The 27266-nt window shown below is 43.7% G+C and overlaps 1 protein-coding gene across 9 annotated transcripts in view; it reads left to right on the top strand.

Moving 5' to 3' along the window:
• Positions 1-615: 615 nt before the first annotated feature.
• Positions 616-27266, top strand: part of LOC147031950 (TRAF2 and NCK-interacting protein kinase-like) — a 219144-nt gene continuing 192493 nt past the window's right edge. For 5 of the 9 annotated variants that reach the window (XM_085869192.1, XM_085869191.1, XM_085869194.1 and 2 more), the window contains exons 1-2: positions 617-1062; positions 1421-1486. In XM_085869192.1, coding sequence (XP_085725318.1) covers positions 1006-1062; positions 1421-1486 — 123 coding nt within the window. In that variant the 5' untranslated portion in view covers positions 617-1005. Of the gene's footprint in view, positions 1063-1420; positions 1487-27266 lie in introns of all 9 variants that reach the window. The other 4 variants (XM_085869197.1, XM_085869195.1, XM_085869193.1 and 1 more) reach the window with 3 other exon arrangements.

Here is a 27266-nt window from a genome sequence, read left to right as displayed (position 1 = left end):
GCTACAAACTGTCATTCTGGTGTTTCACATCAATAATATGCCTCGGATGGACGTTAAACGGGAGTCCCGTCTGCCAGAACATTAGTTGCCGGACGTTAAAGATCTCATTGCGTCCTTCACGAGCTCTTGCCTCTGCACCATTGGTAAACTCCAATTTCCTGTGCTCACCTGAGGTCGATCGTCATGTCTGGCCAGCCGGTTCGTGAAAGACTTAAGCCGAAAACCTCCCCCCGACCAACCCCACAAGAACGTCGGAATCATCCACAAGAACGTCGGAATCATCCACAAGAACGTCGGAATCATCCACAAGAACGTCGGAATCATCCACAAGAACGTCGGAATCATCCATAAGAATGTCGGAATCATCTTGACAGTCTAAAAACAGAAGAAGACGTGGATATGCCCCCCTTTCACCCACGAGACACGCCATTCATGAGTTTACCGTCCCGCAGGGTCGTCACCCTAGTCCGGACTATCAGCGACCAGCCAATTAGCCTTCCTTAGTCAAGTCGGTCAATCGCCCCCCAAACAGGTGGGGCGCACACACACAAACACAGACGGGGCAGACGCAAGAGGGTTGGGCCCATGCTCGGGAGTCAGCAGGAGGCGCTGTGTGCGGCGTCCCTTTGTTTTCCATGGAGAGGGGTTCGGGCGCGGCTCTTCACGCGTTAGCGGGTCTTGGGTGACAAAGGCGTCGGTGAAGGTCTTCGGGGCGGGGACACGAGGAGGAAGGACCGCTTGAGGGACACGGAGTGCGGGACGTGAGGACGGAAACGGGCATAAGGGACGTGCGGAGTGTCGAGGGTGAAGAGGTGGAGAGAGAGAGAGAGAGAGAGAGAGAGCGAGAGAGCGAGCGAGCGAGCTGGTGGGGGGCACGAACACACGCCACAGAGAGATCGCGAAGACGGAGGGTCGTGGCCGAGGCCGGGGTTGTGGCCGTGGCCGAGGCCGAGGGGGTGAGGCTGAAGCGGGCCCCAGAGTCGTGGTCGTGGTCGAGGTGAAGAGATGGCGAGCGAGTCCCCAGCTCGCAGTCTGGACGATATCGACCTAACGGCGCTCAAGGTGAATTTTCCCTTCGATGCCTTTTGTTCCGAGTGAGGTAAAACCGACTGCTGCTCTTGTTTGAGAGCGTGGGGGTCGTCACTCTCCCCCTCCCCCCCGAGTAAAACAGGTTTCATTTTCATTCTTTTTGAATCGATCTTGTTACCGCTTGACCTGACGTCTCCTCACCGATCCGCCTGTCCTGCCGAGCGTGCACGCGCTTCCCTTTGGCTTCTAGTCAAGGCCGTGGGCTGGTGTGAGGCCTAGTCGGTACAACGAGCTCCTCGACTGGTTCGCTTGGTGTGAAATGCCCGGACAAGCTTGGTGGGTTTTTTTTTTCTTCTAATCGGCTCTCTTGGTGTTTGTCCGCTTGGTGCAGGACCCGGCTGGGATCTTCGAGCTGGTGGAGGTCGTCGGGAACGGAACATATGGACAAGTGTACAAGGTGAGAGGAGAACGTGAATGGAGTTTTTTTTCTTGCTGTCAGTCTGTCCGTGCCACGGACTCGGTGCCTCCGTCAGTCGTTCTGCTTTTCTGTACGTCTGTCCATCCATTCATCGTTCTGTCCGTCCGTCCATTCTGTTTCTCCGTCCACTCAGCTCGTCTGTCCACCCATCGCTCTGCTCGTTCGTCCATCCGTCATCTGCTCGTCTCTCCATCCATCCATCATTCTGCTCATCCCTCCGTCCATCCATCCATCATTCTGCTCATCCCTTCGTCCATCTGTCATCTGTTTGTTCGTCTATCTATCATTCTGCTCATCCCTCCATCCATCCGTCATTTGCTTGTCCATCCATCTATCATTCTGCTCGTCCCTCCTTCCATCCATCGTTCTGCTCGTCCCTATGTCCAGCGATGTACCCGGTCGTCTGTCCTTTCTTATGAACATGCGTACATCCTTCTTTGACTTTGTTTCTTTGGCTCACTGTCCCCATCTGTTTCCTTGCCCTGCCTTCATATTCTCCTCTTTCTAAAGAGGGATTAGTTTACTTCTCGTTGCCTTTTTTAACCTATTTGTATATGCATTTGTTTATCAATTATGTCTTATGTACTATAACTGCTCAAAGCAGTCGTTTTGGCTGCACACAATGGGGTATGAGCCTGTCCTTTGTTCCTCATGAGTCATTTGATTGGAAACGTGCCCTGGCAGTATGCTGGCAGCGTCCTGATTCTCCCAGTCCCACTGTTCCTCCCACCCTCTCCACAGCTCACTGTCTGACCAGACTGATCCATTGATTCCCCATCTTTGAGAGTCACATTGCCAAGTTGTATTTCCACCCCTTTCTCCATGAGCAATGAAACCAAACAACACAGAGTATTAGTCTTACCGGAAATTGTCCTACATATTTTTTCACGAATTGACGAAAGAAACCACTTAAATTGCTTCCCCTAATTCCAAACGATATCCTGACATTTATTTCTCATTGATAAAAAAGAGCAATGCTCATCCGCTTTACGTGGAATTTTTCTGAGTTTCACCTTTACCTTCATATAGTACAGCTACGCACTCACTCCCAACTGTCATGGTTTCTCAGTCGCTGCTTGTTATTCACCGATAGTGAAACTATGCACCTCTACGTATTCTCTGCTTTTCTTGTGCATCGGTTATTTGGAGCTATTGCTTGATAGCAAATGACCAAGGGAAACTCGTTGAGGTTTTGCGCAAGTAATCAAAATTTATCGATTGCTTATTGTCATGGAGAAGCTTGTCACCACATCCATATTTTGAAACTTCTTACGGACCATCGTCTTGTACACGCGTTGATGATGTTATTGTGCAATCGCCCATTTGTCTCACAAATCTAACTGATTGAAAAGTTTGCTTTTGTCTCGACTGAGAAAATTTTGTTTCTATTCCTCTTTTTGTTGCTAGTTAATATGATTCCCTCATTAATTGCTGTATTTTTTGTGGTTTCGTCGAACCCAAGAACCTGCCTGGTTTTCCAATCCTTTTTGGGTGTGTGATCACAATTTTTTTTTATGTGCAGTAATTTTTATACGCCCGATATATATATATATATATATATATATATATATATATATATATATATATATATATATATATATATATATATATATATATATATATATATATATATATATATATATCGGGGCATATTATGTGATACCGGTCGTCCGTCAGTTCTTGTCTGCACTCTAACTCCCAAAGTTTTCAACTTTCATGTTTCATATTTGGTACATAGGTACAGATTGTGGAGACGGTGTGTCGCGACATACGTTCGTCATCTAAAGTAGTTGCCATGGCAACCAGGATGCTGTTTTCCATCTAGTAGCACAATTCTGTATATACCTTCTTGTTCGGGCGTATATTGTGCTCACTTGAGCTCTTGTTTTTATTGCCTCCGCCACCAATGGTGAAAGAGGTTATGTTTTCGCCCCTCTGTCTGTCTGTCTGTATGTTTTTTGCATGGTATCTCAAAAGGTTGTGGAGGGATCCGGATGAAATTTTGTGGACAGGTTGGGCGTGTGATGAGGAAGAATTGATTCAATTTTGGTGAAGATCTGAATCCGGGTCCAGAACGAGAATTATTTAATTTTTAAAGTGTTCCTTCACCATTGAGAGATGGGGCTCAAAAACGATATATAGCATGATATTTCAAAAATGTATTGGGCCACATATGTTCTCCTGGATGAGGCATTATGGGGCGGTGGTATACACTCTACCTACTGCCCTTCTAGTTCAAAAACGTATCTGGCCCGATATGTTCTCGTGGATCAGGCATTGCGTGGAGGAGGTATGTTCCTTAATCAGTTGTTTGGGTTTGGTGATGACAGAGTAAGTTCCATTGTATTTTTGGGGTAGGGCTGTGGTGGGGGTTGATTGAAAATTTATTTTGGATGTGAATAATTTAAGGTGAAGCACCGAACAGTGCAAAAGATAATTTTGCTGGAGATAGGTCAACCGGAGGAGAGTTTGTAGTTGGTCGAGTTCATAATCACCAATATCACAAGAAATATAGAGTGGAAAACACAAAAGCAGAACGAACTTGAGATTTTTTTTTGATTTTTTTTTTTGCCAAAAGCAAAACAAAGGGAAGGGAAGGAGATGAGGTTGGAGATGTTGGTTGGAGAAGAGATGAGGAAGAGAAGAGTTTGCATTTCATGAAAAGAAAGAAACCGTTTGCATTTCCAATTGCTCGATAACGTGTTGAATTCCATTTGCAACAGTCAGGTGCAACAGACTGGTTTAGGGGAGGGTAACCATCACCCCATCTTCTTTATCAATATCTTATTTTGTGTTTGTGTTTTTTTCTAAAATTTACAACAGTTAATAATTCTGTAATGTGATACTGCATTATATAATAAGATCTATAAACAACGAACTCTACTCTACCCTTTCATCCCCCTCTTCTCCTGACTGCAATTGTGTCACTGCGTCTGTCCAATCGTGTTCTTCTTCCCACTCCTTTAACGTGTTGAGCGATCATCATCTCATGTAATCCCCTCATCCTTATCTCTATATTTTCTATTCTCACAAGCTTCCATTCTCATGTCTGTGCACTCTTTTCCACATTATCCTGTTTTGTCAGCTTTTCCCATCTGCTTTACATTCCTGGTTTACACCATCATCTCATGCCACCCCTCAACCCTACCTATATTTTCGACCACCTTTAACCTACCTATCCCAGCCCTCATATTTGCAGGTTGCTGTCTCCTCTTGCCATGTTCATTCATTCCCTTACTTGTTGCGTCCACTTGTTGTCCCACTGTCGGTCTGCTGCCTTTTTGCCCTTTGTCTCATCGCTCTTCCACGAGCTGTGACTATTTGTGCAAAATAAAATTTTTTTATGCATGCTTGCATGTAACAGTATCTGTACATGGATGCAAGCATGTATTTGTTGCAGACGCTTATGTACATATATACATGGTGTTAGAGTGTCTCAGACAAGAATGAATGATCATATTTTACATAAATAATTGCATAAAAGAAGTGATTTAAATAAAAAAACTATGTAGCATTTTATCTATTGTCCTTCGATTTCTTTATTCTGCCTGCATTGCCTATTCTTGCTTGTATTTCTCTTTCCAAAAATAGATCGACTGCTTGCAACGCAAGGCAACGCGTTAAAATTACAGCATGGTTTGAAGAGACCCACTCAGTCGTGGTTGTTCGGTACTATTTCAGGCAGGAATATGGCAGAAATGAGTCAGCACCAACTAACATGCAATGTACAAAATTCATCGTGATGCCATTGAATATGTCTTGCCTTTTCCATCGTGTAATCCTCGGAACAAAATGTACACTGAGAAGGAAGTTGAAGATGTCCTGGGAGCTTTTAGACCATCTCCAAAAAGGTCAATACAGCAGGAATCTTTGCAGCTCAACATGTCAGGGTTTCTCAGTGTACAGGATTCTGATACAAGAAAAGCCACAGTCGATCTTTTCAAAGCGTGCTGCATTTTTAGAGCGCTGCTATGGATTTTAAATGGTCATGATTTTATCATCTACCTATGGAATTGGAAACACAAGCAGAATAAAATGATATGGTCGACATTTTGAACCGGCGTGTAAATCAACAGGATGTTGATTGAAGTTTGCTAACCGCCTTGGGAAGCAAGGAAAGGCTGTTTCAGATATTAACCCTTTGTTCTCTTTTGCTACGTCGAAGGGTTAAAGCCCAAAACGTCAGTTTCTCCCTGCTTCCCACAGTGGTTAGCAAACCTTAATTGATGTCTTGTTGATTTTTGTCTGTTTTTCTACCTGTCTGCTGATGCAGATCGACACTAGCTTTCACCAGCAAGACAAGTTCTTCATTTTACGTTGAATCTATGAAGTTTTATTGACATTTGAATCCTTTTGTTAACACTGTACTTTAAAACATAAAATCATTGTTTTATCTGGAAAAGCTTGTACACTTGATGGTGTGCATGTATAAGTAATATAGATATATACATTTGATGGTATTGACAATTATGTATACACACACACACACACACACACACACACACACACACACACACACACACACACACACACACACACACACACACACACACACACACACACACACTGTTTCTCTCATAAATCACTTTCACTCTATTTTTTATTACTCTCACCCTTCATTCCTAAATCCTGACATCATCCTTTCCAAATTGCAAAGGCAATGATGAGATAGTTTGCTTTACCTTTTTTGACATCTGAATTATATTTCCCGTGTCTTGTCATCTATTGCATGCCTGTGTTGCTCCATCGCTCTGGGAGGGTATTTAATATCTGACCTCACATGGCTCATGTTAATCCCTGCTGAAGGCCGCTCTGAGGATGAAATGTTGGACTTCCTGAGCTTTTGGCTTTCAGCAAAATTTTCATAGTTTCTTGTTCTTTTGCACTTTACATTCTGTGGTTCTCACAATAATGGTGATTTATGTAATGATAAATATTTAATGCAAACACGGTGGCCCAATAAATGACATTTCATTAACAATTGCGATTGAAAAGTTTTAATGTGTCTTTGCAGCCACAATACATTTGTCAAATCTGAACAATATTGTGTGTCGACTTATTTTTCATGATTTTTTTTCTCTTCATCTTCCAAGAGCCTCGCTCCTGTAATATGGCCAAAAAAACAACCTGCTCATGTGCATTTCTGGTTGATTTGAAAAGACTGATTATTTGCAGTTCAAAGTGCTTCAGACCTTTCCTGGTATGCACACTGATGGTTGCTCTTCGGTCGAAGCATAGTGCCTTTCTCTTCTCTGTGACGTCGAATAATTGTATTTCCGCAGGGTGCCCATATTGCCACAAACAGGGCTCTGAATTGCACCACAGTCCCAGCCAATAGTAACTCTCTTGTCTTTCATTGTCCTGTCTGAAAATGCACCAAATACCTTTTCCACAAGATTATTTTGATATGCGGAATGGTGTTATCGCTGCTTACGTACTGACCGGGAAAGAAAAAAAACAAACAAACTGATCACGTCATATTACCAAATAATAATTAAAATATATAAATATATATTATAATAAAGGGTGGTGTCTTGGCTTGTATCTATTCCTTTTATCCCCCAATTCCTCCACCCCCCCCCACTTACCCCTTCCTCCAAGGCTACACATTCCTCCCTCCGACATACTCCTTTTCAACCACAAATGTCTCTTTAAGATTGGGTTCCAAGTGTACAGATATGGGCCAAGTGGCATCCTCCAGTGTCTCATGGGTTTCTTTGTGTGTGTATCATTTAATGGGTTACCTTGTAGTACATACTTTGCAAATCTATTAAATTGGCTCTATTAATGCACTTGTATTAGCGTGCCAGATCTATTGTGTATCTTGCACAGGAATGAGTGTTTTTTTTAATGTGGTATGCTGGCCAAGTAGTTTTTCATTTCTGTGTTTACCGCCATTGTACAGCATTGTACGTTTTCCCAATTGACACTTGCACGAGAGTGGACAGAATGAAGAGTGTAGGATTTGTCTCGCACGATTCCGATATCAGATGGTTATTGAGCAGACCATTTGAGTTACCATTTGCTGCATTCGGCTGAAACCCTGTACTGTTTCTCGGTTGATGAGTTTTGGGGTGGTATTTTATTTTTTATTTTTAATGGTGGAGAAACTTGTTTTTTCATGAACGGATTGCACTTTAGTCATCCAATCATGCCTTTTGTTCATGGCAAAGACACCGTTGTACAGCCCATTAGGTTGTTGGCCATTTGGTACATTGACAGGGCCTCAATTTCGAAGATGATGCAGTCATCTTTGCGGAGACTCGAGATATCCTTTAGGGGGGCCCTCGAAGTGCTGAATGAGGAGTCGGAGCCACATTGGGATTCCAGGTTTCCTGGGTCAAAACTAAGATCCAGGCTTTCAGTGACATCTTGGATGCTGCTATCCTGTCTGTACCTGTTTGTGGCAAGGATGTTGAGGTCACGGAGAGATCCACTTACATTGACAGTGATATTCATGTCTCTGCTGGCTGTGAGTCAGAGGTCAACAGAAGTCTGGGTCAGGCCTGGGAAGTCATGGATTCACTGGATCATGGGGTGTGGTGCTGTCGGTACCTTTGGTAACAGCTCTCTTCGGAGAAACCTTGGCAATCACTGGTCGGACTTTGGGTCCATGGAGCGGTTGCTGAGAGAGACTGAAATGAGATTTGTTACCTGTATAGTCCATGAGCGTCAGCTGCGGCTGTATGGACATGTGGCTCGTTTTCCTGATGCTGATCCTGCTCACCAGATTCTCTCAGCTAGGGAGCCTTGTGAGTGGAGGAGGCCAATGGGCCGACCATGTGCCTTGTGGTTGCAGCAGGTTGATCAGCATCTCAAGGAGATGGGGATGGGCCAGGCATCTGCCTGGGGGATGGCTAGACGGAGGCCCTTGGAGTACCGATAGAAGTGGACGCAGCGACGCGCTGCTGCGGCGCATGCTCCCATACCTGACATGACCTGAGAATTCCTCGAGGTCCACTGCGAGAAGGTGTCCTGCATGCACCCACGGCTAGTTATAGTGAACCAAATGGTCTAAAACGTATAAATTGACACCAAGATCACTTCAATCAGACAACCCTATCAATTTCCATAACGAAAAGTTGCATTTTTGGAGCCAATTGGTGGCCATCTTAAAAAAAAATGGTGCCATGTTGGAATTTGAAGTGGCTTGCACTTTTTCCTTGAAAAGTGACCCAAATAGAATGTTTGTGCCAATTGTTGTGCTTGTATCACCATTTGAACGATTCTACCAAAAATCACTTGTCTGGCTCCACTATTAGGACAAGAATTGGGAATTAGGCCGGAGTGCTGGGTGATAACTCTCCGACTCTTTTATGAAAGACACTGTGGGATCTTTATCATCCACCAACAATCGATGCTAGTAGATGGGTCCTCTGCCGAACATCCCATCCGACGGACCGTGCACATTTAAATCGGTGTTGAATATCCTGTAGCATCCTTTTCCTTTTTTTTTTTTTTGTTACAATAATGTGGTAGTTTTACTTATTTTATTTATTTATTTTGTTGTCGTAACCATTTGTACACAACCTTTTAATACTTAATGCTTCTTTCCCTCCCTACTATAAATAACATTTCTTTCTTTCAAAGATGAAGATTGCATCTTCAAATTTAGCGTGAAGTTCTGCTTAAAAGATATGTATTCATATTCTGAATTTGTTTCTGTCAACAGATGCCTGGTGGTGACCACAACCTTGTAATGAAATAGGCGAAAGGGTTATTTTCTGTCATAATGACCTGTTGTCCATCTGTAATCTCTTTATTTTGTAATTCATTCAAGACTGGTGAAGAACCTGTCCTTTAAATAGATGGGATAATTCTTCTAGAATTGCAGACTGGTTAATTCGCCCAGAATTGGCCTATTTTAATATGACTTGCAACACCTCATGTTGCACCGATGAAAATGCTATTGATATGCCGATAACCGATATTTGCACGTCCAAATCAGTCGATACTGATATGTAACACAGCAGCAGGCAATTTGTGTAAGTGAGCCAATGCAACTTTATTTTTTAGGACATTAGTACCAACAGCCATCATCAAAACGATCAATCTTTCAACCCTGGTATTTGTACAAACTACCAACTGGAGCAAAATTACTCTTGATGAAGAGTAATGTGCATCCTCTGTTGCCAGTATAAGAATGTGGTGTCATTACCAATATTCTACAAAAGAAGCAATATGACCTTGTGAATTTTGTCTGCTTTCCACCAACGTTCGTTCGGAGTTCTGTGTATTTGATCATCATTTTGCTTTCATCCGTATCATAGACTTCCAAGTCACATTGCATGCCTGTTATTATGGGAAGGCTGAGCAACGCACTCACGTGGACAGGGATTGGGAACATTTAATGCAACGTCCATGTGATTGTGAACTGTGGTAATGCTGTGTGTGGATCAGGATTTTAAACCGACACCATTGTTCGACTTCGTTTTCACTTGGTCACTATGACGCAATTGCTTTCACGTCAAAGACTTGTGCAAATGACTCGATAATAGCAGTCCAAGTATGAGATGGCTCTTATTTGAGGAAGTACACTGTGTTTGGTATTTTTGGATTTAAATACTACAAGGAGCTTTGTAAAAACATCTCTTATATAAATAGTTATTAGTTTGTGTAAAATGTACTTTGGATGCACTGAAGTCATCCCACTCTTTAATAACAAAAGCATAAACAGTTTGCAATGGTGAGTTTATAAGTTTTTAAACATTTAATTGATAGAAAATGATCGGTACGACGCTGAAGGTTCATCTTGCTTGTTGCTGTAAATTGAAATCAAGATGCAGGCAAAGGTCTTGCTCTTGCACACCTTGAGCGCCCAGTCCTACATCAGAGACAGAGCTCTACCAAAACGTCAGCTTTTTATTACTCACAATTTGGTAATTCTGATTATTATTTACATTCTTTAATTTAATTATTAAAGTAATAGATTTTCTTCCCTAGGTTTGGTTGTTTTAGTTGTATTGACCTAGTATTGGAAAAACAAACAAACTTGAGATTAGCTCCCATGGTGTTAACATATCAGGGATGAATCCAGCGAGTTTGGGGGAGGAAAAGGGGGGGGAGGGTTCGGTATCAACCTATCCACATGGCTTTACAGATTGTCGAAATAAAATTCATGGGCAGCCATTATTGGGCATCTCCTGTCTTGTCATCAATGGGGAAAAATACAGTACTCTAAAACACATGATTGGAGTGGTTGAATGAAGGTGTTGTGGTTGAATAAATGTTTTACAATATTTTTAAATTAGGTTAGGGTGGAAAGGTTCAAACTCTTGTTCATCTCCCAGATCTGCCTCTGGGTATATCCATTGTGACAGTCATGACAATCGTACACCTTCAACTGCCTATAACATATTGCTAAGGTTACTTGGGAAGTGAACCGTACCCACCTCCTGGGTGACTGCAGTGAAAGTAGCAATTTATGATTAAATACAGTAATTCGGTGGTCTCCATTGGCTTTGGAGTTCAATATGATAACATGCTGTAACAGAGGTGGTGTTTGGTTTCACCTTCCTATGACAGGTCCCTCTGCATATTTTTTTTCATTGGGTATTTAATCGCTGGCTGTTCTCCCTTTGCACTGTATATTTTCACCCGTCTCTCTTCACTTCCTCTCTTGCGGTGACCGGTTGCTAATGTCACAGTGCAGCCTTGAACAATGAAAATGATTTCTCCTGTCCTTGTGTACGAGGGTATTTCAAGGTTTATCTGCTCCTTTTGTTCTCATATAATTTTAAAGTAAAGTGAAGCAAATTATAATAACTGTTTATCAAGGTGTTCTCCTTAATATATAAACATAGAAATCTTTAGGATAAGAACAAATTGGGACATTTCCTTTTATAACTTCACAAAAGTTTAACCTGCCGAAATGTATTGAGTGGTCTCAACAGGGGCAAATTTCTTCGAAGGTGATGCACAGTTATGTTGCGCATTTTCCATCCTACTTGCATTCTTCTCACATTAGAGATCTTTTGGATTTTATTCTCATTCTTTCTCCATCTGGCACTGATCCCCAGGCAAGACCATTCCAATAGTACTATGATATGGTAATTATAAAGTACTATATAGTACTGCATTTGAAATGTTATAGTATTACTGCAGTATATTTTGTAGTTGTACTACACTCTCGTTGTATGCGGTACAATTGTATGCTATTAGTTCTGCACTGGTAAATTGGAAAAAAATTAGTTGTACTTATTTTCTACTAAAGTATACTTCACCTTACTACAGTGTAACTATAGTTTCACTCATCTCACTTTAGGTTTTTTGTTTTTGTTTTTTTACCACCTAAAACATTCCTGGGCACACACCCCCAGTTCAACCACCAATTTTCAACTCATTCTGTTCAGTGGTTTAGGAATGCATACAAGTCAAACGATAAACAAACTCTCAAGCCAAACGATATATGCTAATAGTGCTTTATCTACCCCATGGGTGGATATAGAACATTCAACTTTGGTTAAGTGAAGAATTAACAATCTTTGCGTGTGCGTGTGCGCGTGCGTGTGCGTGTGCGTGTGCGTGTGTGTGTGTGTGTGTGTGTGTGTGTGTGTGTATGTGTGTGTCCGTCTGCCCTCCATAACTCCAAAACCATGAAACCTAGTGGCCTGAAACTTTGCATGCAAAGTAAGGGAACTCCAAGGAAGTGCATGAATGAACATTGGGTGTTTGGGTTAACTTGAACTCCTTTTTTGAAGATAATTAACTGCCTTATTTAATTATATCCTTTTATTAAGGCACATCCTTGGTTATCTCGCTGTCCCTTGCTGGGGTCTTAATTCGCCATTGTTTTTGGCCTGCTCAACAACACATTGACTTGGAACAGGCGCAACGGTTTCTTAATGATAAAGATTTTTTTTTCTTCACTTTCCTCACTCATTATCAAATGCCTGATCATCATACATAATTGCTGGATACATCGCAATGCTTATAAACACCCAGTGACGCCAGCGTTTGTGGCTTTATTTCATTTCTGCACATGCCATAACCTCTAGAGTCTCTGAAACTAATCCGAATTTCAAAATTTAAACTCCAGAATTGAACTTCACAGCAGTTCCGACTCCTAAAAAAACAGTGTTCATTTGTCCAATTTGGACATAGTTTGACATTTCTGGCATCTCCGGGAGGTATTTAATGTGATGGACCAGTGATCTCCAATCGCTTGCCAGGCCTGCCGATCCTTATCAACCCTTTCATTTGAGTGCTTAAGCCACACTGTCCCTCTGAACTGTCCATATGCATCACCTGCCTGTGTTGTGCCCAGAAGTGTCGTGTGGTGCCAAGCCTGCCGTTCATTATATTTAACGGTTGGAAGGAAGGAAGGAATGGATAAATGGAGGGAAGGAATGAATGGGATGGAGAGAAGCGAAGGGTTAGGTGGAGGGAATGGATGGATGGATGAGGTGGAAGGAAGGGATGGACAGAAGAGATGGATGGAGCAAACCGATTCTCCCCCACCCCCTTCATCACTCTGCCCCCTTTCTCACTCTCCCCTCCTTTGCCCACCCCCTACTTCTTAATGGTGAAGAATCACTTTAAAAATTCTAGTATCCGGATCCGGATCTTCACCAAAATCAAATCAATTCGGTTTCCTCAGACCCCCAAACTGCCCACCAAATTTCATCTGAATCCGTCCATTATTTTTTGAAATATGTTGCACACAAACAAACAAGCAAACAAACAAGATAGACATCATGCAGAGGAAATTTGTCCATCATGTACATTAGAAGCACTGATATTAAAACAGAAGCTGTGTCATACTTTGGTTGGACATATGCTGCAGAAAATGAAAGTCTGGAGAAGCCTACCATGTGGGGGAAAGTGATGGAAGAAGAGGAAGATGCAGACCTTGTGTGCCTGATGTATGGGATGAAGGCTGTAATGAAACTGCCTCTGCCAGAGCTTTGGGAAGCGGTGCAGGATAGGGATGTTTGGAGAAATGTGATCAGGAATGTCACCAGAAGTCTTGCCACCACTTTATGGAACTAGATAGCTGGTTATAATAATTTTTACTTCAAGTGGGTGCGGACTCGCAACTCAACCTATGCACTGCCCATTGGTAAGTACATCAAATTTTCTCCAAATTTCCCAAGGGCAAGTATTAAACAATGGTTTAGGAATGGGGTTATGCATCAAATAAAGGTCACAATTGGGTTGTGAGGGTGTTATGGGCAATATTGCATGCCATACTTGAAGCCATGGCCGGGAGAAATCACATATGAGACCCCAGGATATTTTGTAAACCATCCATAAACAGTCCACATATAACATGATTGTTTGTGAGAAACATCTGACAGCCAATGGGATGCATCATTCACGTGCAAGACTCATTTAAACATCTTTATTAGATAAAGATCATGGTGGCCTACCGAGAGGCCTAGCAAGTCGAGGTGGCTCAGATCCGTTAGTCTGTGGGGGTTGCCATAAGCATAGAATGCCTCAAGGACGTCAGGTTTCCTCTGAATTTTTTTCACTTTATTGTTAAGCAACCTTAGCAACTGTTGAAAAAGATAAATCACACGTTGAACAGAATTGACTGAAGACTCTAGTTTGTGGTTATAATATTTTTTACTTCCAATCATTGTGATAGTTTATATACTTTAACACAGAGTTTGTCCAAGGTGGAAATCACCCTTGTTGAGGGTGGGGGGGGGGAGAGAAATGAAGTCGCTACCAGCCTACCGCATACGTCGCGTGACTCTTAGTCCACCTGGCAAGTTTCGTTGAAATTATATAAGTGATGACGAAATGTATCACAGTCAGACAGACAGTCAGACAAACACGAAATTGCGAATTATGGTATGATTGTCGTGTGATGCTATAGTTTGTATTTTTACTGCAGTCAACTGTTGATTACAATAACTACAAAATTGTACACCATAAAATGATGATGGTTAATTAAGCATGACTGTAGTTAACTGGAGTTGCTGAAGATTTACTTCTATCTTCCAACAGTGGAATTCTTGCCTGGGGACTTTATTGAATTACAGGTGTGAATGAATGATTGTTTCCACACTTCCAATGAACCACCCCCCCCTTTCCCCACCATTTCTTTTCTTACTTTCAAATACAACCCATCGCTTGGCTGATGTGATGTGATGTGATACGAGATACACACACACGCACACACACACGCACACACACACGCACGCACACACACACACACACGCACACACACACACACACACACACACACACACACACACACACACACACACACACACACACACACACACACACACACACACACACACACACACAGCGAGAGAGCGACAGAGGTGTGGGAGGAGAGTGTTGCATTTTATGAGGAGGGGGATATAAGCCATTTCTGCAGGCTAACTATAAAGAATGGTGAGAGAGAAGGGTGGGGGGGGGAGGAGAAAAAAAAAGACAGGTGAGAATGGAGGTGGGGTTAGCAAAGAGAATGATATGTGATGCTGAATGACCGAACACGAAAACAAACAAACAAACAAAAAAACATGTCAGAACAGCTGTACACCCAAAAGCACAACAGAGTTTGTAAAGTAATCCGCTGGCACATCTGCAAAATCTTTGATATTCCGGTTCCAGAAAATTTGTGGGAAAATGAACCAAAAGCAATCATTGAAAACATTGAAGTACCGCTCACGTACGACCTTGTGATCCCATCGGGTGTGAACATCGAATACAAAGCATTGCGACCAGATATCATGCTTGGGTACAAAAAAGAGAGAAGGCGGCATTGCAAATTGAGGTGTTAATACTGGTGATTTTGGACTAACGATGTAGAAATCAAGAAATGACCAAATACCAAGATCTCAAGCATGAAGTGAAAAGATCCAGGAAGCTAAAGAATGCCAAAGTTGTACCAATGATGACGAAAAACCTCACAGGGATATTAAAAACCATCCCTGGAAATATCACTACAAACGAACTACAGTTGGAAGCCGTCATGGGCTCAGTAACGATCCTGAAAAGAGCCCTCGGCACAAAACTTTGAGAATATACAACTTCACAGCTTGGTCCATGAATCATGACCCCTTACCAAAATGAAGGTGGATACTTTGAGCCTGCTCTGTGAGGACTCCATTCGACATTATGAAACCCACACATGTAGATACCAATCTCACACACACACACACACACACACACACACACACACACACACACACACACACACACACACACACACACACACACACACACACACACACACACACACACACACTTACGTTATGGTAATGCAGTTTATATACGTACACACGCATCAAATATATAAACACGACATACACAAAGATTTACCTTTAAACAGAGTTCTTTGAAAGAGGAATTCAAGTGGGAAATTAGCAAAATTCAATTGAAAAATATATGAAGGCATTGAACACAAAATGTCGATCTATGCTCTCTGCCTTCACAACCAGATAATGGCAAACACCTAGTCGGATGGACCTTATTGTTTTTATATATGTGTTGATGTCAAAGTGAGGGGTGGATGAAATTAAAAGGAGATCGCACAAAAAAGTAAAACAAAACGATATCCTGTAAAAAATAAAATTGCACATTTTCAGCGGATGAGACACCGCACGGCATCGCAGGGCCCAACACAGGCGGAAACATACGCCTATCTAATCGATGTTCCCTTGAAAGCATGGGTACTTTTACTGAAACAAACAACCAAGCAGCTTGGAGAGCACTCTCCAAATGGCTTAAGCACTCAAGCAAGCACTCAAACGAAACGGTTGATAAGAAACAGCTTGTTTGTCATGCAATTAGCGACACGTTAAACATACACCTCCCGGAGACGCTCAAAATGTCAATGATTAGCAACACATTCGATAATATGAGTGAGGAAAGTGAACAAAAAAACTTTATCATCAAGAAATCGTTGCGGCTTGTTCCAAGGCAAGGCATGGTTGAGCAGGCCAAAAAACATGGCGGCTTCAGACCCCAGTGAGGTTACCCGGGAAACGCCTTAAGACCCAGAGAGAGAGAGAGAGAGAGAGAGAGAGAGAGAGAAGTGGCCCAGGATTACCCGATAAAGGATATAATTAAATAAGGCCGTTAATTATCTTCAAAAGAGGTGTTTTGATTAACCCAAACACACAATTTTCACTCTTGCACTTCCTTGGAGTTTTCTTAGTTTGCATGGAAAGTTTCAGGTTGCAAGGTTTTATAGTTTTGGAGTTATGGGGGAGACTGACGCACTGACGCACACACTGACACACTGACGTACACACTGACAGACTGACGTACACACTGACAGACTGACGCACACACTGACACACTGACGCGCACACACACACACACACACGCACACACACACACACACACACACACACACACACACCTATTAAAAACGATTAAAGAGCAGAAAGGTGCAAAAACAAACAAACAAGGGTTGGATCGATTGGGAGTAGACAAAGAAGGCTCTTTGGAATTTCTAAGAAGAGGTCAGCTTAATTGGGAATGAGAACGAATCATTAGAAATACCAAGCCCCAGAACACAACACAAACGGCTTGAGTATAATAGCAGAACTGAGTCAATCAGACAAGTGTAGATTTTGCAAGGTCGAAATAGAAAGTACGAATCACTTCCGATCGGGATGTAAAAAACTCGTGTCAGAGCAGTGAATACACAAAGGCACAACAAAGCATGCTCAGTAATCCACTGGTACATCTGCAAAAGTCTCAATATCCCAGTTCCAGAGAATTCATGCAAACAAGAACCAAAACAAGCAGTCATAGACTGGTACTTACGAAATCGTCAACTTGACCTCTGACCTTGTCTAAGAAAAGCTGTCTCTGGAGAAGGTAGCGACGCAAACCAGAAGTTTCTACCATGATTCTGTACCAAACGATCAAAAATTGAATTTTCGACCTCACTGTGACCTTGACCTTTGACTGATTTTGACCAAAATCTAATCAGCACGAGCCATCACCCTCCTGAATCACGTGTTGTAATTTGACATTGGTAGCTTCTTCCGTTCTCGAGTTATCGTGCCTACAAACAAACAAACAAACAAACAAGCAGTCATAGACTGGTACTTACGAAATCGTCAACTTGACCTCTGACCTTGTCTAATAAAAGCTGTCTCCAGAGAAGGTAGCGACGCAAACCAGAATTTTCTACGATGATTCTGTACCAAACCATCAAAAATCGAATGTTTTGGATGTTTGACCTCACTGTGACCTTGACCTTTGACCGATTTTGACCAAAATCTAATCAGCGCTAGCCACCAACCTCCTGAATCACGTGGTGTAATTTGACATTGGAAGCTTCTTCTGTTCTCGAGTTATCATTTTTTGGATGTTTGACCTCACTGTGACCTTGACCTTTGACCGATTTTGACCAAAATCTAATCAGCACGAGCCATCACCCTCCTGAATCACGTGGTGTAATTTGACATTTGTAGCTTCTTCCGTTCTCGAGTTATCTGTACCAAACCATCAAAAATCGAATATTTGACCTCACCGTGACCTTGACCTTTGACCGATTTTGACCAAAATCTAAGCAGCACGAGCCATCACCCTCCTGAATCACGTGGTGTAATTTGACATTGGTAGCTTCTTCCGTTCTCGAGTTATCGTGCCTACAAACAAACAAACAAACAAACAAACAGAAACGGAAGGCATCAATATACTTACGAAACCTTTAGATTTCGTAACAAACAAGCAGTCATAGACTGGTACTTACGAAATCGTCAACTTGACCTCTGACTTTGTCTAATAAAAGCTGTTTCTCGAGAAGGTAGCGACGCAAACCAGACGTTTCTATGATGATTCTGCACCAAACCATCAAAAATCGAATGTTTTGGATGTTTGACCTCACTGTGACCTTGACCTTTGACCGATTTTGACCAAAATCTAATCAGCACGAGCCATCACCCTCCTGAATCACGTGGTGTAATTTGACATTGGTAGATTCTTCCGTTCTCAAGTTATCTGTACCAAACCATCAAAAATCGAATATTTGACCTCACTGTGACCTTGACCTTTGACCGATTTCGACCAAAATCTAATCAGCACTTTCCATCACCCTCCTGAATCACGTGGTGTAATTTGACATTGGTAGCTTCTTCTGTTCTCGAGTTATCGTGCCTACAAACAAACAAACAAACAAACAGAAACGGAAGTCATCAATATACTTACGAAATCTTTAGATTTCGTAAGTAATAAATCATCGAGCATGAACATAGATAACAAAGCAGTACGTCTAGATATAGTACTGAGGTACAAAAAAGAAAAGAAGATCTTGCTTATTTAGGTGTCATTACCCAGCATATTGGTCTAAACGATGTAGAAATCAAGGAAATGACCAAATACGAAGATCTCAAAAATGAACTCCAAAGATCCTCGAAGCTGAAGAATGCCAAAATTGGAAGCAGTGATAATTGGAGCAATGGGGGTGATAAAGACCTCACAGAGATCTTATAAAACATCACTGCAAATATTACAACAAATGAACTACATTTGGAAGCTTTCCAGGGCTCATATCAGTGACGGTCCTCAAAAGAGGTCTCAGAACAAAACTTTGAGAATAAGAAAACTTCATAAATTGGTCCATGAATCGTGACCCCTTATTGAAATGGAGGTGGATATTTCGAGATCTGGGAGGACTCCGTTCCACCTTCTGAAACCCGCATATGGAGATAACAACTGACACACATGCTCACTTGCTTTTCTAAAAACCTGCATTTGGAGATCTGAAACCTGCATTTGAAGGGAACAATCTGCACCACACGCAAGACACCAACACACCTGCACCACATGCAAGACCCCGACTCACCTGCACCACAAGCAAGACCCTGACTCACCTGCACCACACGCAAGACACCAACACACCTGCCCCACACGTAAGACCCTGACTCACCTGCGCCACACGCAAGACCCCAACACTCACCTGCACCACATGCAAGACCCCGACTCACCTGCACCACATGCAAGACATCAACACACCTGCACCACACGCAAGATCCTGACTCACCTGCGCCACACCCAAGACCCCGGCGCTCACCTGCGTCACACGCAAGACCCCGGCGCTCACCTGCGTCACACGCAAGACCCCGGCGCTCACCTGCGCCACACGCAAGACCACGGCGCTCACCTGCGTCACACGCAAGACCCCGGCGCTCACCTGCGCCACACGCAAGACCCCGGCGCTCACCTGCGCCACACGCAAGACCCCGGCGCTCACCTGCGCCACACGCAAGACCCCGGCGCTCACCTGCGCCACACGCAAGACCCCGGCGCTCACCTGCGCCACACGCAAGACCCCGGCGCTCACCTGCGCCACACGCAAGACCCCGGCGCTCACCTGCGCCACACGCAAGACCCCGGCGCTCACCTGCGCCACACGCAAGACCCCGGCGCTCACCTGCGCCACACGCAAGACCCCGGCGCTCACCTGCGCCACACGCAAGACCCCGGCGCTCACCTGCGCCACACGCAAGACCCCGGCGCTCACCTGCGCCACACGCAAGACCCCGGCGCTCACCTGCGCCACACGCAAGACCCCGGCGCTCACCTGCGCCACACGCAAGACCCCGGCGCTCACCTGCGCCACACGCAAGACCCCGGCGCTCACCTGCGCCACACGCAAGACCCCGGCGCTCACCTGCGCCACACGCAAGACCCCGGCGCTCACCTGCGCCACACGCAAGACCCCGGCGCTCACCTGCGCCACACGCAAGACCCCGGCGCTCACCTGCGCCACACGCAAGACCCCGGCGCTCACCTGCGCCACACGCAAGACCCCGGCGCTCACCTGCGCCACACGCAAGACCCCGGCGCTCACCTGCGCCACACGCAAGACCCCGGCGCTCACCTGCGCCACACGCAAGACCCCGGCGCTCACCTGCGCCACACGCAAGACCCCGGCGCTCACCTGCGCCACACGCAAGACCCCGGCGCTCACCTGCGCCACACGCAAGACCCCGGCGGCGCTCACCTGCGCCACACGCAAGACCCCGGCGCTCACCTGCGCCACACGCAAGACCCCGGCGCTCACCTGCGCCACACGCAAGACCCCGGCGCTCACCTGCGCCACACGCAAGACCCCGGCGCTCACCTGCGCCACACGCAAGACCCCGGCGCTCACCTGCGCCACACGCAAGACCCCGGCGCTCACCTGCGCCACACGCAAGACCCCGGCGCTCACCTGCGCCACACGCAAGACCCCGGCGCTCACCTGCGCCACACGCAAGACCCCGGCGCTCACCTGCGCCACACGCAAGACCCCGGCGCTCACCTGCGCCACACGCAAGACCCCGGCGCTCACCTGCGCCACACGCAAGACCCCGGCGCTCACCTGCGCCACACGCAAGACCCCGGCGCTCACCTGCGCCACACGCAAGACCCCGGCGCTCACCTGCGCCACACGCAAGACCCCGGCGCTCACCTGCGCCACACGCAAGACCCCGGCGCTCACCTGCGCCACACGCAAGACCCCGGCGCTCACCTGCGCCACACGCAAGACCCCGGCGCTCACCTGCGCCACACGCAAGACCCCGGCGCTCACCTGCGCCACACGCAAGACCCCGGCGCTCACCTGCGCCACACGCAAGACCCCGGCGCTCACCTGCGCCACACGCAAGACCCCGGCGCTCACCTGCGCCACACGCAAGACCCGGCGCTCACCTGCGCCACACGCAAGACCCCGGCGCTCACCTGCGCCACACGCAAGACCCCGGCGCTCACCTGCGCCACACGCAAGACCCCGGCGCTCACCTGCGCCACACGCAAGACCCCGGCGCTCACCTGCGCCACACGCAGGATCCCGGCGCTCACCTGTTCCACATGCAAGAAACGGACCCTTGCACAAGTGCACACACAAACTTCTACACCAAACCCTTTTTTCCTCTACAGCCTTTTTTATATTTCCTTTTAAATTCGAGGGAAATCAGACACAGGAAAAACGATTCTACCCATTGGAGAATAAGAAAACTTCACATCTTGGTCCATGAATAGTGACCCCTTATTGAAACAGAAGTGGATACTTTGAGATCTCCTCCTCTCTTCCATTCCACCTTCTGAAACCCGCATATGGAGATAACAACCGACACACATGCAGAAATCGTAGTCTGCGATGATTGATTCTACGATTTTCCTTCTAATTGGAAGCAAGCTCACTGGTCTATAGTTGAGAGGATACATTTTTCACCCTTTGTGGAGTGATGTTAGTGTCTTCCATGCAGACACAGGAGGTGGCCAATAATGAAGGACAAGCTGAAGAGAGCAGCAAAGGCTCAGCAGAGCAGGATTTTACAACACAAGTGAGAGCAGGATTCTTGTGCAATGAATGACCATCCTGATTAAGTGTTTCCTTTGATGACTCATTCTCCTCTTTGGCTGCCACAGCTATGTGAAAACAGAACAATCTGGCATTGTTTGAGGGTAAAATACACATTGACACGTGCAAGTGAAAAGGTAAGCGCTTGCATTCACTAAATCCCTCACTTCAATCTGTATGCCTAATGATATTTACATTGCAAGTTACAACTAGTCCAAACTTAGTGGGTTTGTTTCGGTAGGCAAAGTATTTATTATGTTACTTTTAGTTAGCACACAGAGCATTTCCTCTGTTACAGCATTCTTATTCTCATGTACCATACTTTATTGCAGTGTCGGTGCTGACAAAGCAGTTTATTGGCAGGTTTTATTTTACTGGATGGTGTACCATTGCCTTGCAAGCATTCGTTAGGGCAGGAATTTGGGATTTGTTCATGGGGCTGACGACAGCTCGCCTACTCTTCCTTTAACACCCACTAACTAACTGCTGGCAACAAGAACACCCAGTTTAACGTCCATCCAAGAGACGGCACACAAATTGATGAATCGCCCTGCCTTTGAAACAACGTGCTGACAGTTTATAGCTGGTTCAGGATTCAAAACCAAGCCCAACAACTTTGAGGTGAGTGTGCGTACTTCTAGGGCCTAGGCCATCAAAATTCCTCTGAATGATGCTGAATTGGTATAACTTGGGGAAATTGCAATCCACTTTCCAAAATGAGATTTCATGTTACTGCCATTGGTTATCTACTCGCTCCACTTGGCGAAAGTTACAACGCCCTTTTCACTGCCAACCGAGTGCATTTACTGATAAGGGCCTCAAAAGATTCATGCTGGCGAATGTGTGATAATAATAACCCACGCACCTACACCTGGTGCTTTTTCAGCTTCTTGTAATTTTCTGTTACAAACAGACCAGCATTGGAGTCTTTTTGGCCATACCATTCTTCTGATTGCTCGCTCCCACTTCTCATTTTTGCTCAGCACCGGTGTTTCCAAGTCATTTATTAGAATTGTCTGTTTGCAAAAATTGCATCCTCCGTATTCCAAGATGCAGCACTTGAATAACCAGTTGCTTTTTCAAAAGCAAATTCAGTAACTGCACTGTGGTAGATGTTAATGGCTAAATGCTGTTCAATGGCACACTTGGCCTTCGATATCTATTTTATTTTAATGTGATTTGCAGTCTCATAACTGTAGTCTTGCATGCTTTACAATATGTCAAGCATAACCAGAGCTGAGAAGACAACATAAAAGATGAGGAAAGTGGCTTAAACATATAAAGTTTAATTTTTAGCTTATCTGGAATTTAAATGCCAGATAAGGTATTGTCATCACGTACAGTCCGTCCGTCCATCCCTCCATCCGTCCATCTCCAATTTCGACTTCTCTGGGCAAACTGCTGGGCCGATCCGGCTGAAATTTGGCAGCAACTTTCCTCTCCTGACTCGTAACAGGAATTGCAAAGCTCATTCCGGTCACATGATTTTAAGTAGGTCAAAATGGCTGCCTTCGTAAATTTCTTCAAAAATCTTCTCCAGACCTACCAACCTGTCAGAATGCTTCCAAATTTCGGTTGCAGCATTAGGCCAAGGTAGGGATGTTAAATTGCAGAGGACATGCCGATCACATGACTGGAAGTGTGTCAAAATGGCCGACTTAGTCAACTTTTTGGAAAATCGCGTAAATTCCTTCAAAAATCTTCTTCTCCAGACCTGCGGGTCAGAATGCCACCAAATTTGGATTGCAACATTAGGATAGGGCCCAGATAAGCTACAGGTGAAGTGGTCCTTTTTTTTGGGTTACCATGATAATTCCAAACACAAACGAGAACAGCACTTGGTTGAGTGTATATCTCTGTCAAGCTGAACATTTTATGTTTTGTATCCCACTGATAGGCCGGATATGAATTTGTACCTGAACTAAAATTTTATCGGCTTGTTCTTGTCCCCAAACCAACTTATCTACCAAGTTTCGTCCAAATCCATCCATAACTCTTTGAGATATCGTGCTATATATCGTTTTTAGCCCGATCACTCAATGGCGAAAAATCACTTAAAAATTCTCAGATCCAGATTCGGATTCGGATCTTCACCAAAATAAAACCATTTCATCCTTGTCACAAACCCAAACTGCCACTAAATTTCGTCCAAATCCATCCACAACCTTTTGAGATAGCCTGTTCACAAACAAACAGACAAACAGACAGTGGTGAAAACATAATCTCCATCCACCTTCGGTGGGGGAGATAAGAAAATTTATTGATAATGGCAGTTTAATAAGAATATATGTATCGTCCCTCATTTTACATTGGTGTAAAATTTATCTTCTGTTGTACCGAATAGCTTGCATTTTCTGTTCTAGCTTGGAGAGAGCATGCAAGAAAACACACTACAGACATGATTTTGACACGTTGTCAATACATCTTGTTGATGCTGAATTGCTTGTGCACTGCATATAAGTCTTCACACGATGAAGGACCGAAGGTATTAACCCCAGCACGGATGAGTAAGTAATTGCCACTGTGCCAGACCTTGCAAGACTTGTGGAAAATTTGTGATGATGGCCCCTGCATATGTTAATCAGAGCTTCCTGGGTGAACTATATCACTCAGTAGGCAATGCTCAACATAACAAGCTCTACCCAGATTGTGACATGAAAAAAGAGGTCACAAGTGGGCATATGCAAGTGAGGGTGATTTGATTGGAAATGTTTGTGGAAGTGTGGTTGAAGACGGGCTTGAATCCTCGGGTGTGTGTAGCGTCTGTTTGTTTTTACTGTGATGAAGGAGAGTGAGGCTGACTATGGTGGGAACGTGTAGTTTTCTGTTTGTATCCTTCCCACTATGTACAGTTCGTGCGATGTAATGTGACAGATTCACCACAAAAGCATGCAAAACTGCTAGCACCTCTTGGTGCAACATCTTTCAATAAAGCTTCTTGTTTTAAAATATGGGTATGATAAATGAATGTTGCTCTGCACGTTCCATTAAAATTGGTCTTCAATAAGTGAAGGATCACACAGTTGCATGGCTTTTCAACCGTGACGCTTCCGATCCAAGCGAAAGCGAAGTTGTAGGCTCGGCGAAATAGTGTTATTTTGTTGAAATTGTTTCCTCCATCCACTGTAAAGTGAAAGGGCTGGGAGTCAAGTCTGTATTCACACTGGTGGAGCTCATTTGTCTCAAAATTAATAATATTTTCTTTTATTTTTGGAAACAAGATGTGTGCATGCGCGGTTATCCTGGTTTGTTTCATATTTTAACAACTGCTGAGATGATTCAGAGACACTCTTGTCAAACCATCTCTTATCTCTTCCTGTGCTCCTGCTACGAACAAGATCAATACCTTTCCTTTGCCACATCACCTTGGCTTTGGTCACTTATTTCAAGGAAAATGGCTGTGATTTTTAACACGTTTTTTTTTTTTAATTTATTGTAACATTGTGGATTCCGTTTGTAGTTCAACCTCAAACTATATGAATGATGTGTAATACTTTTACCATGTATGCATGTCTGTGCAATCTTAAACCACAAATTGAAAGAGAAATATAAGTTGGACTTTTTTTAATGGCTCAGGATAGTTGCTTGAAATAGTTGCAGATCTCCAAGTTGCTTGAATAAAGCCCGTTACATAATAATAATTTGTTCTAGTTCCTGAACCAAAATGCCATATCAATAATTATTTAATGAAATCTTGACTGAGCTGATATTTAAAAATGTAACCCACTGAGTCTTTAAAATATACATTTTTCGTAGAAAAATCTAATTTTCTCATTTATTTGGACTTGTATAATTGCATACTTCAGCCATGCTCACTAATAATCCTTATGGGTTGGCAATGGCCCATTTAATGCGAAATCAAATATACTGATTGTGAGCTTGTTAGTACCACATCTGCATGCATGCAAAACCCTAACATGTCGATGAGGTAGGATAACATCACACATATATTTTTCTTAAGGATATTTTTATATTTATTAGGAAGTATATGGTTTATTTGATGGTCTCTTGTGACTTCATTTTATTTATTTTTATTTTTGCATTCATTGGCCTTTACCAAAGCCATAATACACTTCTGGCTAATTATTACTCCACACAGGCAAAACAACCAATGGAGTTAAGCAATTTGTTCACTTCTGTGCGTCTGTCTGTTTACGAACATCATTTTATGATCGAGGAACAACTCAATTTAAATTGAATGCTATATTTTGAACGTGAATCGGAAAACAAACCTGCCGTTTCACAGTATTTTGGCTCTGAATTCATCCCGATCGCACATGTGCAGAGAGAGAGAGAGAGAGGAGGAGAGAGTTTTCTTACTCTGCCTTCCCTACAGTCAATAAAAATTGGAAATCGTTCCAATCAGGAAACGTTTGTTTGTTTTTAAAGAGGTTATAAAGGACAACAAACACACACGAAGAACTAATGTAACGTGTTAAACGAGGTGGCGTAACCTCAGTAAACCTATTACGTTAATAACTGGCCACTGTATCAATGGCGGTAAACCTGCGGAATTAATTTTTTTTTTAACACTACCTTTACAATCTTCTTTTTTTAATTTTAATTATATACTTTTAGAACACTGCAGAACACAAATCGCCTTCTTATCGCTTCCAAAAACCTCTAGTTTTGTGGTACTTGGACATGCCGAATTAGGTTGTGTATAAGACCATATCAAGAGTGGTCAACTTTTTGAAATTTTTTTATACGACCTTTAAAATCAAATTGGGCCTATTTTTATTTCGATTGAATTGTATATTTGACCATGCACAGGATAAGGTGTTCCATGAACTCTCGTGTGATGCTTACTCGCTCTTAGTTTATTCTCTTCCAGTAGTGCCCCCCACCCCATATGCTGCTACATCTGGCATATCTGATCTCATTAATGTATTGATGAATCATTTTAATACTTTTTAAATTGGACAATCCTGTTTTAAACCTTATCAACAAATAGGTAAATCATCGTTGGCTTCAAAGCTCTTTCAATTACCTGTATGGTAATTTTACAACTTTTTGTGGTCTGAGCATTCTCAATTGGTATCCACGTATGCTGTGAAGGTTCCATTCCTATAGCAGGGCTTCATAGTTCTCTTCAGGTGATATCTTTAACTTGAGCAAATATTGAGTGACTGCATCCCAACCTGTTGGATCTTCCTTTTCTGCTTCGTGTCCACATGGCACGTGATTCTCCGCTTTGTGGCACAATGGCCTTGGGAATTTGTTTATTAAAGGCTGTAGGCTGATGTGTCTCACTGTTTCAGTTTTGTAAGGCAAAGTGACTTTTGTAAAACATACAAATCAAATAACGCTATGTCCTACATTTTGACGAATAGTAAATGCAAATGTGTGAAAACGCTTATGACCTTAAATCGCATCAGTTCATCTTCCTTACCCTTTTGGAACACTTTGCTTTCTGATCTGAACAATTGAAACACCAAAGTTGGTAAGCTTTGCATGCAGTCCTGGTGTCAGTTTGCTCCTCCCTTGTGA

Source organism: Eptatretus burgeri, chromosome 2 (assembly GCF_056783735.1).
Source record: "Eptatretus burgeri isolate ZD-2024b chromosome 2, Ebu_testis_v1, whole genome shotgun sequence".
Taxonomy (NCBI): domain Eukaryota; kingdom Metazoa; phylum Chordata; class Myxini; order Myxiniformes; family Myxinidae; genus Eptatretus; species Eptatretus burgeri.
Note: the sequence above shows the minus strand (reverse complement) of the source record. Positions and strands in the feature narration are given on the sequence as shown.